The 17,810-nt window shown below is 34.8% G+C and overlaps 1 protein-coding gene across 1 annotated transcript in view; it reads right to left on the minus strand.

Moving 5' to 3' along the window:
- ABI3BP (ABI family member 3 binding protein) overlaps nucleotides 1–17,810 on the minus strand; it is a 233,759-nt gene that overhangs the window by 48,244 nt on the left and 167,705 nt on the right. The window contains 11 exon segments of the mRNA XM_079101410.1: nucleotides 5,611–5,613; nucleotides 5,616–5,676; nucleotides 5,678–5,685; nucleotides 8,675–8,749; nucleotides 10,854–10,919; nucleotides 11,669–11,716; nucleotides 12,949–13,005; nucleotides 13,900–13,974; nucleotides 16,089–16,148; nucleotides 16,805–16,885; nucleotides 17,522–17,581. Coding sequence (XP_078957536.1) covers nucleotides 5,611–5,613; nucleotides 5,616–5,676; nucleotides 5,678–5,685; nucleotides 8,675–8,749; nucleotides 10,854–10,919; nucleotides 11,669–11,716; nucleotides 12,949–13,005; nucleotides 13,900–13,974; nucleotides 16,089–16,148; nucleotides 16,805–16,885; nucleotides 17,522–17,581 — 594 coding nt within the window.

Consider the following 17,810-nt stretch of genomic DNA (forward strand, 5'->3'; position numbering starts at 1 on the left):
TATTCCAAGAGCAAGGTAAAACACTTCTTTGGCTCAATTTCACCATGAGGAAGCCATCCTTAAGCCCACTCTTTCACTCAGAGGTTTTCCTACTACCCTGAAGGCTTCATAAATACCAGTGTCTCTTTGGTAAGCAGTGTAATTTTCTTGAATCTTACATGATGCTGGAAAAAAACAAAAACAAAAAACTAATGTTCAGGTTAGAACTCTGCCTCAGAAGTAAGACTGAGAAAACTTGAATTATGAGGTAGACAAGCACCACTTTATTTTTAGTGTAGAAATAGACTGCACATAACGGACTTTCTCTTTTTATTGTTTTTGGGAGTAGTTTAACTTGCATGCCACATCTGTTCTTAGTCTAGGCCACTAAGTACCAACTACATTACAGTTGTAAAGTTTGGTAGCTTGAACAGAAACTTGACTTTTAAAACTTCTATGAGCTAAAATGTAACCATGAGGAGAATTTGAAAATCTAGATTTTTTTTTTTTTTTTAAAGAAAATAGGAAACTCCAAAATGACCAGTGGTTCTTGAATTTAGAGAAAATCCACCACAATACTAGATGTTTCACCTTTGCCATGTAGTGTTTTTGGGAATTCAAACAGTAAAATATGAGGAATTTCCAATTGTAAATCAAACTAAATATTTATCTGGAGGTTGAAGGAGAAAGCACTTTGATTTGGCTCTGCAAAATTCATGAACATACAAAGAAGCCCAGAGTTTATAAACAGCCTAATTAATTATAGTACTAGACTACACAAAAAAGAGTTTGGATGAAGAAAGAAAATGCTGAGAAAAGATGTGCTACCAATAAATTCACCATACTGTAAATACATTACTTGCTGCTGCTTTAGTTTACTGAGAAATTTAGGCTAGGGTAATGTGGATTCCAGCTGCTAAAACTGGCACTTTTCTAGAAAGAAAACCATGAGGTGATGATTTAATAAACTGCCACAGCAGACTTTCTAAAGCAGGTGAAATCAGTGGAAAGGAAAGAAGTAGAAATATTTACAGGAAAGGGATATGAATCATTCTTCTACTTGATCCACTGCAGTTCTAAGAAATGCAAGTTATTATTCTTTTCTTTTTCCTATGTGACATTCATCTGCATACTAAATTGAGCAAGAACTCAATCCCCAAACCCATGTCTTCCATGCTAGGGGACAAGTCATAAATCTAAATAATGATGATAATTTGAGAGGCAGTTTTGATTTCCTTATACTTACCATTATTATATTGTAGACTTAATTATGTTAAGCAACCATGAACCCACTATGGATATGTCTTGCTCATAGTTCTGAAGTCTAAGAAGCTCTGAAAATAGTCTCTCAAAAATTTATTCAACAACAAAAAGTGGCTAGAACTGATGTAAGCGCTTACAGTTTTTATGAATCCTGCTTACTGTGACTATTCATACTTCTCACAGCAGACATATCAAAATAGTTGTGATCAATGATGTTCATATACTTTCACATTTTTAAAATCCGAAAATTGCTGAATTCTTAAGCATCCAGACTAAATGAAACAAATAATGGCATCCTGGACCTGCACTGTCAGGTCAGCAGCCTCTTCTGACCCCTCCACATCTCACTGTCCTTGTTGGCTACTTTTCCCTTCTTGAGATCCCTTCCTGTCCCAACTTCTCTGGTACTTTTGGATCTTTTTTGACAGCAATATCTAGCAACTCCTCTTTCTCTGCACACTTCTTAAATGTAACTTGTGTACCCAAAGTATTTGACTTCTGACCTCATGTTTTCTCAGCCTATGTGTTCTACTGAATAACGCTAGCCAAGATTTAAGACCATAGAGATATAGAAAGATAATTCCTAAATTCTCATCCCAAATCCTGACTTCCACTTAGAAATCCAGAAAAACATTTTTGATAACCAGTTAGACATTTCCACCTGAAAATCCTAATAGCCCTGCATACCTAACAGGTATAAACCCAAGCCTTTGTTCCTCCTTCCATATTCCCCGTCTTAATTAATGGTATCACCATTTGCCACTTGCCCCAACTAGAAATAACAGCATCTTCCTTCTCTAATACCATACAGTCATTCCTAGGTCTTACCAATTCCATCTCCAAAAGGCCTTTCAGCATTATTCCCTTTCCTACAACTGCTAGTTCAAATATTCATGATCACCCTTCTAGGTTAGTGTGAAATTTCTTATGTGATTTCTTGTCACCAATCTTTTGCCAGCTTATACTCCACATTTTAATCACAACTCTCTTTCTAAAACACAGACCCAATTATATCACCTCCATGACCAAAAAAAAAAAAAAAAAAAAAACCAACAAAAGCATGCATACTTTAATGTCAAATTGCCTGTAGAAAAAAATTTAGTCCTCAGCATAATGTTAAATACACTCAACCATTTGAGTATAATTGACGTTTCACATCTTTATCTACCACTAATCTCACTCACATGACCAGCAATTTAGTGCTTCTGAACTTCAATAGTTTTGCAGCTGTGCCAAGTGCTTTTGTTACCCTTCTCTTTGATTCCTTACAAATCAATAGCTACATACCTACTTACCATTTAACAATGGCTTCAAAGCTCTTTTTCTTGATGATGCCTTCTCCAGTTCATACATTTAGAATTTATTATTTCATTGTAATTTGCTTCTATCACTATCTCACTGATCATTGAGATTCGCCTTATTTTATACTTATTTGTAGGTATTCCTGTTTTCTCCACTGCAATATTGTGTTGAATGGTAGAGAGCATATCTAATTGTCTTTTTTATCCCTGTTGCCCAAAGTGTAGAACTGGGCATCTAATCATTATTTACTGAATGGAACATGCATTGGTCTATTTTTTGAGTGCAAATCTGGAAAGATGAGCACTTCCCATGAACAGATACTGTACTTTATTTAAAAGTATTTAAAGACTCACATGGGCCTCTCCCCCAAATCTCTAATTCTTCTCCTGGGAGTTGTAAAATAGTAGTACATTATGGCTTAATGCCATTATTATATGAACACACTCTGTGGAATATAAATAAATAATTTGTTAGTTACTCCAGTAGCTCATTTAGTTTAAAGAGGTTTTGAAGAGGAAAAATGCTGTGTCACTAAAACTTGGAAAAACATTGATATCTAATATGCCACCAGATCCATAGCAAACTGTTGATAACTCCTGATTTAAATTCTGATGAGAGATTATGTCTTGTCTGAAGAAAAATTGATAAAAGAACTATCAAACAAACAAAATTACATATGTATCCTTCAGGGAACAAAATAAGCTTTAGGAAGAAATGGTAACATCTGTGGAAGATGATGGCACTGACCATGAGAACAGTGTGATGTTAAGGAGGTAATTCCTATTCAGCTCATCCCTACTCTTACTTATGTCAAAACAATGATGAGGGGAATTATTACCTGCTATTGTCTTGGTTTGATCAATTCTAAATGCATTGTTCTCTAAGATTATGTCAGGAAAAAAATTTATAAGGTGAATGTCATGGTCAGGGTTCTCCCTAATACAAATTTGGCAATATTTTAAAGTAAGTAATTAAGAAAATGATTGCTTTACTGAACACTAACTCAATTATCACTTTAAACAACAGGGCTCAATTTTTAGGAAGTATTTATAATTAAACACTCATTCTTTATTAGCTTACACACCAAAAAGGCCTAATTGAAAACATGAAACTAACTATGAAAATGCCAAAGTTGTAACTGCAAAGAAGAAATTTCCAAAGACAACAGACACTATGAAAATTTGGGCACCTTGCCCAAATCTACATTTTCTTCTTAGCTCACTCCCAGTGACTGAATTCTACCCAAATTCCTGGTGGCCAGAGGTTGATCACGAAGACAAGAGAGTTCTTCAAGTAGAGGCAAATCCACAAGGAGGACAGAGCTTGGTTAAGCCAGGCATTCCAGATTTAGACTCCAAGTTAAACAGCACCTCTTACTATCAGGTAGAATTCTTTGCTCTGAATTCTAAATTATTCCTCCATGGCAGACTAGAGAAAAGTCAGTTATGTTCTGGTCTGGATATGGTATGTGGGCTGAGTTTGTTGATTACTCAATACGTGTAGTTTATAATTCAATTAAGTAGTCAAAAGATTTTAAGCCCTCACTAGGTTAAGCCTGTGGAATCTATAGAATGGAAGAGCTGAGCCAGGCATGATGGCACATGCCTGTAATCCCAGCAGCTTGGGAAGCTGAGAAAGGAGAATGTCAAGTTCAAAGCCAGCCTCAGCAATTTAGGGAGGCCCTAAGCAACTCAGGGAGACCCTGTCTCAAAATAAAATACAAAAAATGGTTGGGGATGCAGCTTAGTGGTTAAGTGCTCCTGAGTTCAATCCCTGGTACCAATTAAAAAAAAAAAAAAATAGAAGAAGAAGGAGAAAAGAAGAGGAGAAGAAGAAGAAGAAGAAGAAGAAGAAGAGGAGGAGGAGGAGGAGGAGGAGGAGGAGGAGGAGGAGGAGGAGGAGGAGGAGGAGGAGGAGGAGGAGGAGCTGCTGTACGGTGAATCCTAGGCTGATTTCATATTTACTATGGGTCTACAAATTCAAGTTTGTTACTTCTAATATCTCTCAGAATAAATTTCGAGATAAACAACATGATAAAAACATAATTCTCTTGATTATGGCATGTTATACATTTTCAGACTTTTATAGAAGAGTACATTTCTCTAAGATATCAATATATATTAATTATAGTTTATCCTCTGTTTTTCAAGGTGTAAACTTCGGGACCTCATAAGCAAGGTATTGGGTTCATCGGGAAGCAAACCTGAGCCTAGATACAAACCCGAAACTGTTGGAGTGCGACACAATCCAGTGCTTATACACTTCTGATTCTTGAGTTAAAAATGACTTGACTGGTTTGTGAGAGTTGTTTAGTGATCTCCCTAAGGCCACCTCGAAAACTTCAACGTATTAGCAGTGACGATAAGACCCATGAAATGTCTGGATTCTTGCAGTTCCCACTCTGGATATTCCCACAAGCGGTCTCCTCATAAGTAGATGTAAATCCTTCTCAGATGATAGGCAAAAAATAGATTTGTAACTCTTTCTATTTTGGAGGGCAGCTTCTGGGGCCTGAACATAAGGTCTTATATGTGATAAGAAGGTGTTCCCTGAGCTATCTTCCCAGTTCTTCAAATCTTTTTATGATGAGATAAATTTGTTTACCCAGTCTATTTCCCTATAAATCTATAAGTAGAATTTGACAGAAAACAAAAACAAAAAACAATGCTGGGTATAGAAAAATTTACGAAACCCAAGTAAAAGGCTAAACATAATTACCTCTATTTATAGAATGCCATGTTATCATTCTTTGTGCAGGAAAAAAACACACAAATTATTTTATTTTGGTTTGGTGAAAATGTGAGCATAGCATGTGAGAATTGGCAGGTTCTTGGGAAGACATTCTATCCTTGGCATAATTCTCTATCTTCTGATTGCAACAACAGCTTTACTATATGAGCAACAGGACAGCTCTCACAAGATTCTCTGAAATATTCAGACCACATATGATACAACACGGCATTTTAGTCTAAGTGAATCTTGACCTCACATCTATCAACTCTCATGCTTTGGGACAGCTAAATGCAGTAGAACGTGCTTGGCTTAAACATGAAATAAAGCATTTACCAGTGTAGTGTATGACGCTTCTGGACTTGGTGACAGTTTGGGTTTTGAAGTAGCATGCCTGGGTCCCCTTAGGAACTGAAAGAGAGAATTCAGTTCATGAGTTGTTTGGTTTCGGCATCTCAGTCATGCTTAACACATAAGGCCTGGCAAGGATATGCTGGAACACTGATAAATCAAAAGTTACTATTGACATAGTAGCTAAACAGAAAGTAAATTGTAAGCTCAGGGAGATGAGATTAGAAATCCAAATACTTTTAGGAAGATGAAGTCTGAGTAATCATAAAATTTGACAAACTTAAGGGAATGATGAGAACTTTTGAACTCTTCATTTCAGAGGAGACAGCAATTAAATAAATGCAAGAGGACTTTCCTTTTTGGATAGTTTGCTTGAGTTCTTAGACTTACTCTCAGTCTTTCATTGAAGGAGAGTCAGTGAAAGTCAGAGTGGAACCCTACAAGCACTGACAAGGGACAAGTCACCTCGGGGGGCAACAGCAGAAAGGTCGAGTGGACAGTGTGAGGACAGGTGGATTCACTCCATGCACCTGTGTTTCTCAGGTCTCCAGGAAGCTTCAAGTAAACACGTTTGCAAACTATACTTTTCTTTATACATCTTTTCCTTGGAATAACAAGGGGCTAATGTAACAGGTACCAGGGAAAACATGTCTAATGTTTATAGTTCACTTTACAATTTCAGAAATGCCTTTATACAGGTCATGCCTTTTGGTTCTCATCATCATGCTAGGAGAAAGGAATTAGCTACATCTAAAGGTAAAGAAATAGACAAGGCTCATATTGCTATAAAGTTTCTTCACCTTCTCAAGGATCTTTATAAGGAATTAGCTACATTGAAGAATCTGGCATTGAAGAATCTGACTATATCCTGATTTTCCTACTGTTTACCCTAAGAAAAACTAGGAGCATCCAAAATTTTGATGTTTATATTACCTATAAATATAAAATTAACAATAGCAATGTTATTACTCATGAATGTAGGAATCTAAAAATCAAACCTTTATGACATGTTCCAAATTTTGAATATTCTTGGTGACATGAATAAAATATTCTTGGTGACATGTTCCAAATTTTGAATTCTGCTTTGCCCTCAAAGGCCAAATAAAATTTAAATCTCTAATTTGTAAACATACTTTACATTAAAATAGCAAGAAAGGTGACATGACCAATTATAGAATTTTATTCTAAAAAAAGCTGGGGATGAATAAAATTGTGTTATACTTTGAATGGTTCACATTGTTAGATGATATTCTTTTTATGCCCAGCACCAATTTACATTGGTATTATACATATAAATAGAACATTCTAGAAACATTCTGTCACTCAAAATGACCTCTTAAAATTTACAAGAGCTGGGCCAAAGGCAAGGGAAGAGGTACTAAGATTGAATATTTGTCTTTAAATATTTTGCGATATGTATATAATCATACACATATATTGTTAAAAGACTAAAATCTAGGATACTACTAGAACCTATGAAGTAAGATTCATATTCTCATAATGGGTAGGAGAGATCTTAATTCTACCCACTTTAAAAAAGAATTAATTAGAATGCATTTTTTTTTTCATGATCAGTTTTCCAAATTGTTCCCTTGCACTAAGTAACACTGGCAAAGCCAGAAGTATAAAGGTTGCAGCTACTTTCCATCAGAGATGCTGATGGTCTGGAAGCTTCCCCAATTGGGACAATGACAGGATACTCTTCTTACAGTTTGGCAGCCCCTGCAGGTTTCAGAGAGTGAACTCATTGAGTCTATGAATCAATCTATTCTCAAGTTGCACATCTTGTCCAGAAAGGTTAGCTAAAGGTCTAAATCAAAATTAAACAAATTTGAAACTTAGAATATAGTATAATAATGGGAAATTAGAGCAAGCTCCTAATTTATACTACATTTTTATAAGTACAGACGTCATATCTCCTTTATTTTTTTTTACTAACCAGGAATTTTTAGCCTGAATGGCTTAACTCCCAGTATTATTTTCATTTTTCCTCTTGTATTTCAATGTCCATTTCTCCTTTCTTTTAAACTCTTTTTCTATTCTATATACTCAAATAAAAAGTTGAAAGCTGCTTCTCATATAATTTTAAAATTCATTTAAAAGTGAGATTTTAGTTCTCTATCAACAAATTTAAGACTTGATTAATTATTTCATAACTGTTAATTTTTAAAATTTTAATGTATTTTATCCCTATCCTATTCATTAATATTTATTAGTTAATCACCAATCATTTTAACCAGGACTTTTTATATCTTGCTATTTCAAATGTAGTTATTGTTTAAAACTTCTTATTGTTTGGGGGAATGTTATCTTGGTACTTCCATATATTTATGTATCAGAGTATATTATTTTCATAGTAAAGTATTGGTAACTAGTTAAAACAACTTTAAAAATGCACTAAAGAAGACAAACTTTAAAATTATTAGTTAGTTTAAAGAATTTTTCTTTAAAGAAAAAAAATAAGTAAAATTTCTCTCAGAATCAGATACCGACCTAAAACTATAAACCTTTTCTCTCCTTCAGTGGAGTTTCCAAGATATGATGTAAAATACTCATAGTAGAGTCAGAATTACTACCTGGATCAAGATAATTTTGAGTGCTGCTAAATTTTTCTTTTCCAGACCACTAGGGATAGTGAGGCTCCTTTCTTGGTATCCTGGGAAGGAGGTGCACCTCAGATATTTTTTGTAGGTAGGTCATATATTAATGATAATTTAATTTAGGTGATTGCCTGAGGGAAGTCCATTCAGAGATGATGGAAGGGTGAGAAGGACAGTCTCAAGGTGGGGAGAGGAAAGGGGAATGGACAGGCTACTCTTGCTAAGAAATGCTATTCTTGGCTAGCCCTCTTTTAAATAAGGGAACATTAGGGAAGCTTAGCGGATTAAGCTCCCCCAATGATAAACTCTTTGAACAAGCCTAAAATAAAAATAAATATCTCTTAGTAGATGCAGATGTGCTTTATAAGGGTTAAAAACTCAACCTGCTATAATCACAGAATAACACTACTCATCTCAATTTTTCAAGCTAAAATATAAAATGTTCTTACCTGGTTGTGTTTGTGGGATTCTTGGGCGTGGTGATGTTTTTGGCTTGGGAGGAGCACGTGGTGTCTGCCAGGGAGCTATAAGAAAGACATAGTTTTGGAGCTCTGAGCCCTTCAAGAATCATAGTTCCTAAGCCTCTAGGAGTTTAAAGATGTTGGTTGAGCAACTGAAGACCAAAATACATGGCAAGTGCAACTAAGCTCCTAAAGGACTACAGAGTAGAGGAAGACAATATTTTTTAATACAGAAGACAAAAAAAAAAAAGGCACACTAAATGACATCTAGATATTCAGCTGGCAAAATGGAACTATAGGGATTTCAGAAATATCTCCTTCAAATACCTAGTAAATAGGTTGAAAATAAATGTCATAAAACAAGATTTGATTCTTATTATAAATTTACATCATTTCATCAGAATATCCAGGTGTGTTATTTTATAAGACATGTTTTCTCTAAATAAAAAATCAAGTTATCAAATTACATTCCAAATATACAGTACATATTAATATCAAGTACTAATGGGGAAAATTATTCTTACTAAACAGAACACAATTTTGTTGGCTATATTGGGGAAGAAAAATTGAATAGCCAAGGTATTTTTCTGTGGAGTGTTGTCCCTTTCTTGATGATTCCTGAGAAGTTTTGGGACATTCAGTGTGAAACCAATTGCTGCTTCATCAAGAAATTAAAAGTATCCTGGCAAAGGAAGAGAATTATCGCATGCACGTAGCGTCTGTGGAAGCACCTTATTTGGTTGAACTAAATGGGTTTGGGATAAAGATAAGAAAAAATATGGTATGACTATCAAGCAGGTTCAGGCAGCTTAAGAAAGGTTTGCTGAAAACAAGGGTTATTAGACACTAGAAGTTTCTGAATGAATCTGCAGAGGCTTCTTCTCATACTAAATCAAAATACACAAGGTATGCAGGAATCTTCTTGCCTGTAGAGAGAACACCAGGACATGTGGGAGATTACTTTGGTTTGGGAGCCTGGTAGTTTAGCTCCCTTTGCTAATCACTGATTTACAGATTCAGGTTCTTCATCAAAACTTACATGAATTTTAAGAGCTTTTCTAATGCTAAAATTCAATGATTTGTTTGTAACAACCTCCTTGCTTGCTGAGGTTTAAACTGATAGGCTATTTGCTCCCCAAAAGATTGATGAAGGATCATGTGAAGGTAAAGGCACATCACGAAGCAATTCCATGAAAAATGATGCAGAATAAGAAAGGGTAGTATTTATAATTAGATATTCCAAAAATATAAATGATTAGGCCTATTGAGGATAAACTTTGGAAAAGTCAGGTACAGATTCCATTCATGTAGCCAATGTAGAATTCTGGGGGAAAAAATGTTTTTAGACAACATGTATTAGGATGTTACAGAGTACAATGAGTAGAATTAATATCCCTATCTCCCTTGGAAGTAGAATCACATAAAAATAGCTTAACACCAATCAAAACACAAGTTTGGGCTTATTGATGATAAACTTCTCTCCATGGAAGCCTGCAGGAATTGAGATTTTTCCTTGGAGGAAGAAGCACACTTAATTTCCCATATTGGTGACTTGTTTTCATTTATCTTGAACTACAACATCAAGCAAACCTTGATGACTGCCAAAGTTAATGGTTTGATTTCAGTTTCTCTTACATGTATCCAGTGAAATGACCAGACCACCGCAGGAAAGAGTGGAAAGAATTAAGACCCTTGCCTAATGATGAGGTCACTGGCCAGTGCTGTTTCTCTTCGTGCATTACACCATGAAACCTGTTTTTGGAGGTTCCTTTTAATCTCAAACACAAATTAGATATGTTAAAATACTTTTGACATGACCACAAAATTTATAAAACTAATCAAGATGATAAAGTAATTATGCATGTCATATATATACAGACTTAAAAGTAGGATATAAATGTTCTTTCCCAGAAACATTCTTATTTCCTGCATTAAACACTTGAAGACTAGCTAAGAGGTGTTTTTCAGCATTTTGCTAATAAACATACACAACATTGCCATTTGAGAGATTACTGATAGATGGAGAAGTGGTACATCAGACCAGTAGGCTCACCCATCAGAGACTGTGAGTAGGGTAATGAAACCGGGGCTTCTGATGTCCAGAAGAGACCCACATTGTCATGGCAAACACTCACCTCATGCATGAAATATGAAATAGTGTATTTACCAGGTTCAGTCTGAGGCTCATCAGGGCTGGGTGGGATTATAGTTTGGGAAGGCAGAGATGACGTTTCTATGGTAATTGAAGGAAAGTATGTGGGGTTACTATAATGACACATCCTGATTATAGACAACAGATAGAAAAGTAACAGAGTTTTAAAAATAAAATTGAAATCCGTAGGAAAACAGTATCCCTACTTCTTCATAATTCATTTAGTTTAAAAAAAATACTTAATTGGTGCCAGGTTTCAAAGCACTTTTGAAGTAAACAATATCACTACATTTAAATTCTTCACACTAGGATCCTCAACAATTCTAGAAAGATATATTAAATAAGAACCGTGAAAGGAAAGGTAATTAAAAAAATGTTATGGCACAAGTCAGTCAGGTAGCATAGCATTCTACTTAAACAATGAAGGAAAAAGAATCCAGGATGTAAATGAATGTGATGGAATGAGTGTTAATGGGAAGTCTGCTGCTAGGTAAGAAAGTATAAATGAATCATCATACAAAAAAGCATTGCCTGAAACATTCAACACAATTCCAAACTGGTGAATGCTTAATGCAGGAAAAAAAGATGCTTTAGATTCAACCATTTGGCTGATGTAAGCAGAGAAAGGAGACTAAGGTCTTGATGCAAAATCAAAGAGAAGAGACATTTTTGGACAATGGTTATAAGCGGGAGCACCTAGAAAGAAAATGAACGATGTGACAAAGAATGGTGGTACAATGTGAATTCACAATGAGTGAGACCCTGAGGGTCTGGTGATGGTATGATAAGGACAGAAAGCATATGGGTTAGGTGATTGAGGTTGTCATTACCTAATGTGGTCACAGGAGGTTCAGACACATATGTAATAGACTCCACAACTGTATCAAAACAAAGGAAAACTGTTTTAAAATCTGTAAGATGGTAAGTTATCCTCAAGTATTTCTCCCTTGAATATCAATACACCTCATTCTCAAGAATTTGCATCATAATTTGCAGATAGAACAATGGATTTACATGGGGGTGGGGCATAGGAGGAAATTCTATTTTGTGACCCTAATTCTCTAATGTTTTATTAGTCCTAACTTTCAAATGTTGCTATGCTCCAACTTTTAGATTTTTGTTTTTAGAATGAATAAATTTTAGAAATTTATTTGTTTTCAAAGTCAATTATCACTTTAAGAATCCAAGAATGTTGGAAGCTATAGCTCCTCCGATCTATTCAGTTGTAGGTCAAGTACCATAGTTAAACATTTATGTTATATGGATGTAACACATGTTAATTAAAAATGTGTTAAATAGATGAACTGTAGCATGAAAGCCTTTACCACCTTTAGGTTTTGATTTCTCTGTCCTGAAAGGTGCTTTGGTTGTGGGATATATATAATCTGTTTCAACTGGTATTGAGAAGAAACAGGGAATGGCTGGTTAGTGGAGGGCAGCCCAAAGAACACTGTCATAGAACTCTGTGTTTACCTCGAAAACTCAGGTTAGTTATCTTAAGCATATACACTTATGAGGATAACTAGCATTCAAGAAGATTATGAAGATTACTACAATTTATTAGAACTGAAATGAAGGTAGGAAATGAAGGCAGTGTGCTTTCTGGTAAAACACATATACACACAGACACACATGCACACACATCACACCATAACTGGTAGTGTCTCCAGCAATAATTACCTGGAACAAAACAAATAATTTCACTTCTTTACATATTTGTGCTTAAGAGTTCTTATAAGGAAAAGATATAGAATGAGTTCTTAGAAAGCATGGGTACGAATCCTAAAAATTATATGAAAATGAAAATTTGCACACATATGTACATATTTACATATGTACATGTATTAAAAGAGTGACCAGAATATTAAAAAATTAAATTTTTCATTCAGGGAGAGGAAACTAAACGAGGAAATCGTGAAACTTGCATAGTAGCGGATATTGGCACAATAAGCTGTATTTAATGGCTCTCAAGACTCACTGGATGAGCATGACAAGAAGTGAGGAGCAGGTGGCTGTGAAATGTCACAAAGCATGAGGACACCCAAAGATGAATTTTGCAATGAGATGGAAAAGCACACATGCGTGACTTCCCATTGGGGAACATTTTTACCTACGGTCTCCTTTGATGGCTCAGGGCTAAATGTAACCGATTCCAGAACATCAGAAACTAACAGGAGACACAAAATGGTACAAGTGATCAAGGATGGGTTGTTGTGAACATTAAACAAATCAGTACAAACTAAGTATTATGAAAGGTGCTTCTACCTGGTGAGTGCTCGGTGTTAACCCTTATGATAACAACAACAGTGATATTAGCATTAATATCAAAGGAAACTCTAATAACTGAATTTAATTTACAACACAACTATTGTAGGTTACCATTAACAACCATATTTTCAACATGAACACCAAAATGAAATTTATCTAATTAAAAGATCTTCAGAAGAGATGAAATTAAAATCCTACAATGGAAAAAATTAGAATATAATTTTTTCAAAAATAAGTGTCAGGGACAAGCAACAGCATTACTGATACAGATTTTAAATTTTTGCTGCAATTCGGAAGGGTAATGTGTTTCGAAGGGCTCATATTGTTTGAGGGTAAGTTTTCATTCTTTATTAAACTGAGAACTTTCTCCTCCCTTGATGGTCATAATTGAATTAGCATTCTTTTCAGATGGCAGAGCACAAATTTGCTCATGATTAAAGATAACCACAAATTTATAACAGTTGATTAAAAAAAAGATAAGTAATATAATCATTTTTCTAAATGGTTATGGGGACCATTTAATAAGATGTGATTATTCTCTAAAATGATACAAAACAAACTCAATGAAATGAAGGTATTTTTATGTCACTGAATAATATAATTAATATGAATAAAATGTAATACTAATTTAATACCAATATGTGACCATGGAATAAGCATTGTAAAATATTTAAGGAAAGTTGTGGAATATATAATTTTTTTTGCATATGTTATATTTAGAAATATAATTCTTAGAGGATCAGTGTGTACCCTGAAGCTCAATGCATCCAGATAGATAAAATGATCTATTTACCCAGTTGACTTTGTGTCATTTCTAGACTTGGTGATGTCACTGGTTTCAAAGTAAGAGTCTGTAGTTCAGTGGGAGCTGAAAGAATTGTTGCAAAAACAATTATGAATAACTGTTTCACAGATTTTGGATAGAGGTAGCAATGAATTGAAATACATGCACCCTTAGCATTTCAAGATTATGGAGAGCCAAGCAGAATGTATACTATTTAAAGCAGAGGTGAGTAAATTGTGGCCCTCCCAAATTCAGCCTTCTGCTTGGCCTATGAGTCTAGAATGGTTTTTACATTTTTTAAGTCATGGGAAATTAAGAGTGACATTTTATGACATGTGAAAATGATGTAAAATTCAAATACAGTTCTGTTGGAACACAGTCATATCATGAACTAAAATGATTCAGGGCAAATTTTGATACTGATTTTGAGTTTAAGCTTTCCAATTGCAACAGTAGAATCAAGGTGTTGTGACAGAATCTGAATGGCCTGCAATGTCTGAAATAGTAATATCTAACCCTGTACAGAAAAAACAAATTTTTTCTGACTCCTGATTTCAAGTATCATTTTGTAAAAACCAGAGTCTATTTGGAAAAATTACGTTCGTGTGAACTATTAGTCTCATTAGGACCACTATATCTGAATCTTAGTTCCCATGAGGGATTCCTAAGAGCATCCTATAGCTGATTCCATGGTAGTAACTAAATTAACTAAACATTGAGTGTCCTCCAGGAGTGTTTGTCCTATATTCCAGTTGACCATCCCCCTGACTACCTCTGACAGGTATTAACTTTATTTTTGTTGTCCCCAACCTTGTACCCACTAATCCAAATCCTATAGTTATTTCAAAGCCACAAATGGCAGCCAGCATTAATCTGATTCCCTTAAATTTTTTTCTGCCTTTACCACTCAATTAAAGAAGTTGCTCTCATATAAGCACATTGCCTATATTTAGAAAACTACATCTAAGAAAACCTTGGGAACTTGTTTTCTTCAGTTTACTTCTGTTTAAGAGGTAAAATATGTCCTTACTTTTGATCTTTACCTTGCTCCTTACTCTACTGTACTCAACTATTAATGTGGTGCAAGGGACACAAGGATCAAGGAAATGATTGTTTTAAGCAAAAAATAAATAAATAAATAAATAAAAGTAGCACCATTTAAAAAGCTATGAATGAAAAGGATAAGAGCTGAAAAAGATGCATCCTTTGTCAGAGACAATCCTTAGGCAGGACACAAGATGATTTGAGTTACCATGCTGATCTTCCTCAATCATGAACCTAATGGTCAACCCTGTAATCACTAAGCTGTTATTATTGTGCCTTTTCTCTTCCAAGGCATACAAGCAGGGAGTTTAAGCCACCTCAATATCAATCAGGGGCAAACATCTAGAGGGAATCCTGAAGCCAGAGATAATAGATTTTCCTGATTCCACTAAAAAACTTGAAGACATTTGAAGTTTGGAAAGTAGATGGGGCCTCCCCCCTTTAGACTTTTTAAATTGATGAAAGAAGATTTTAGAATATTATAGAATTTGTACGTCTAGAATCCATCAACAACATTGTATGTGGACCTGTTTTCTAAAGCATGTTATATTTTCTTGAGTTTACTTCCTAAATTAAATAATCTTTTATTATCACAGAGTTTCATCAAAGACCAATATCGCATACAAAGTTCATCTGTTTATTGAAGGAATAAATATTAATATGCATAGATACTTGGGAGGATTTCTACTTAGGAAAGATTAAAAGCCATTGCTAAACTGTGGTGGAGCAGAAGAGTGGTCACGCTCATTGATGGGGGAGCACGAATCTGCCAGGACAAAACTTTATTTTCATTGACAATAAAATAGAGGCACTTCATCTCTTAGAATATTGAGAACAGCACTCATATCTTATGGAAAGTAAGTTACTTAGAGGAAGTTCATGCTACTTCTATAAATCTAAACACCAAAGAGAAGAGGAGTAATTTGGACCTCAGATTTAACACTAATTGTTAAAAATTTTAGTGTTTCATGGAAGATAGATGTCTTTCAATGGATCCAAGGACATCTGCTAAAATTAAGACTCCTGACAACTTATCAAGTATGAAATGGTAGAACAATAGCAGTCTCTGGAAGCAGAAGCAATTCTGGCCATGACAGTGATGGTTTTTAGCCAGCAAGAAAAAAACATTTTATGAAAGTCACAAAAATCATTACCTAATGTTGTTCCTGGAGCCTCAGAACTATGAATATCAGATTCAAAGCCTGGAACAGTAACTGATTAAAATCAACAATATGAATATAAGAAAACTTAAATACACATGAAAAACTGTTTTCTTTCAAAACATTCCAAATGACATTTTAATTTTTAAACTTCAGAATTTATAGAAAGCAAATAGTTGCTTTTTGAAGAGTTGATTACACTGGCTAGATTAGTTCATTGAAGAAGACAGTCACAATCTTTCAATTTGTACTTCTGTCCACATATGGTATTTGGTTTCTGATTATAACTTATGTGGATGATTGCTTTTGAAATTGGTTTAGGTAATATGTATGAAAATATATATGAAAGTAATTTGTTGCATTTCTTAGAAATAAAAAAATAATTACCAGTTTATGTAATCATGCTGCAACAAATAGATCATCTGCCTCAATGTAGAAATAGCAAAAATAGCCATTGGTGACTATGCCAATTGTGCTATAAAATCAACTTTAAAGAGAGACCACTCAAACCAAATCACTTGAGAGATAAAGCACATGAGCTTTCCAAAGCCACTTTCTTCTGGATAGTTCTGTAGGGGAAGCACCTGTAAACCATTATCCAAGGCCTTGACAAGGATAGACAACAGTGCTTAGAGAACATGATGACTGTAACTTCCCATCCTGGGTATTGCTTTGGGTTCAATGCTTAAACCAAGGAATTGCAGATTTACCGGGCGTGGTCAGGGATTCTGCAGGACTTGATGTGGTTTTAGGTCTGGGACGTGGACGACGGGTTCGTTGTATTTTAGGAGCTGGAGAAAGAAATTCTGGATTATTCTAGGGCAGGTAGCTTTGGAAACAAAGTTACAGGTTTTCTAGGATTTGTTTCCTTGAGAGTTAAGGCATATATCTTCTAAGATTAAAATATTTTCTCCTATTTTATTAATTTTTTTATCACTGAAGCTTGAGAGAAAAAAACTCAGGTGTAAAATTAAGTCTAAGAAGGAAGAGACTCATAAATCACTAACTTCAGGAATCTAATAGCAAGACCCTGGGTGGTGGGGTCTTAGAGTCACACTAAAATTTTTGAATATGCCAAAGAATCCATGGTGCTATAAAATTGTTATAGTTCAGTCTGTCTAGATAAGATATCTCACTATGTTTGAAATTCAGCTCCCGATGTGAGTGCTGTTCAGACAAAGGTACATGATACAAATTCAAGTAGGATTACAAGGTAGGAAGATATTCTAGGTTCATGCATAGTTTTCAAAAACAATAGGTAGCTTTTTAAAAGAATCTTTAATACTCTTAAGAAGAAGCAATATAGAGCTGAAGGATGGCAGATGAAATGACAATCTTGTAAAGTTGATGACAAATGTGATGACAATGATAATGGAATGGGTTTGAAGATGAACAAGAAACTGTCGTGGAACACAGAATGTAATTACCCAATGTTGTTTCTGGAGCCTTGGTTCTAAGAGTGACAGGTTCAAGGACTGTAGTAAGAACTGGCCAAAAAATAATAAAATAAACCAAAGAACAATTAACAATTCACTTTAAGGTTAATGTCACAAATTAATTTTTTAAAATTCTTAACTAAGAGAAAAGAGACACTTGTTCCTCATAGATTTTGCCAAACATGGCCAGGTGCTTGTTAATCCCATGATATAGTCTTGCAAGATAATAGTGTACACAGCTATCCATCACAATGTGGTTCACAGATGTTTGATTACCTGA

This window comes from Sciurus vulgaris (genome assembly GCF_902686455.1).
Source record: "Sciurus vulgaris genome assembly, chromosome: 10".
In the NCBI taxonomy this organism is placed as follows: domain Eukaryota; kingdom Metazoa; phylum Chordata; class Mammalia; order Rodentia; family Sciuridae; genus Sciurus; species Sciurus vulgaris.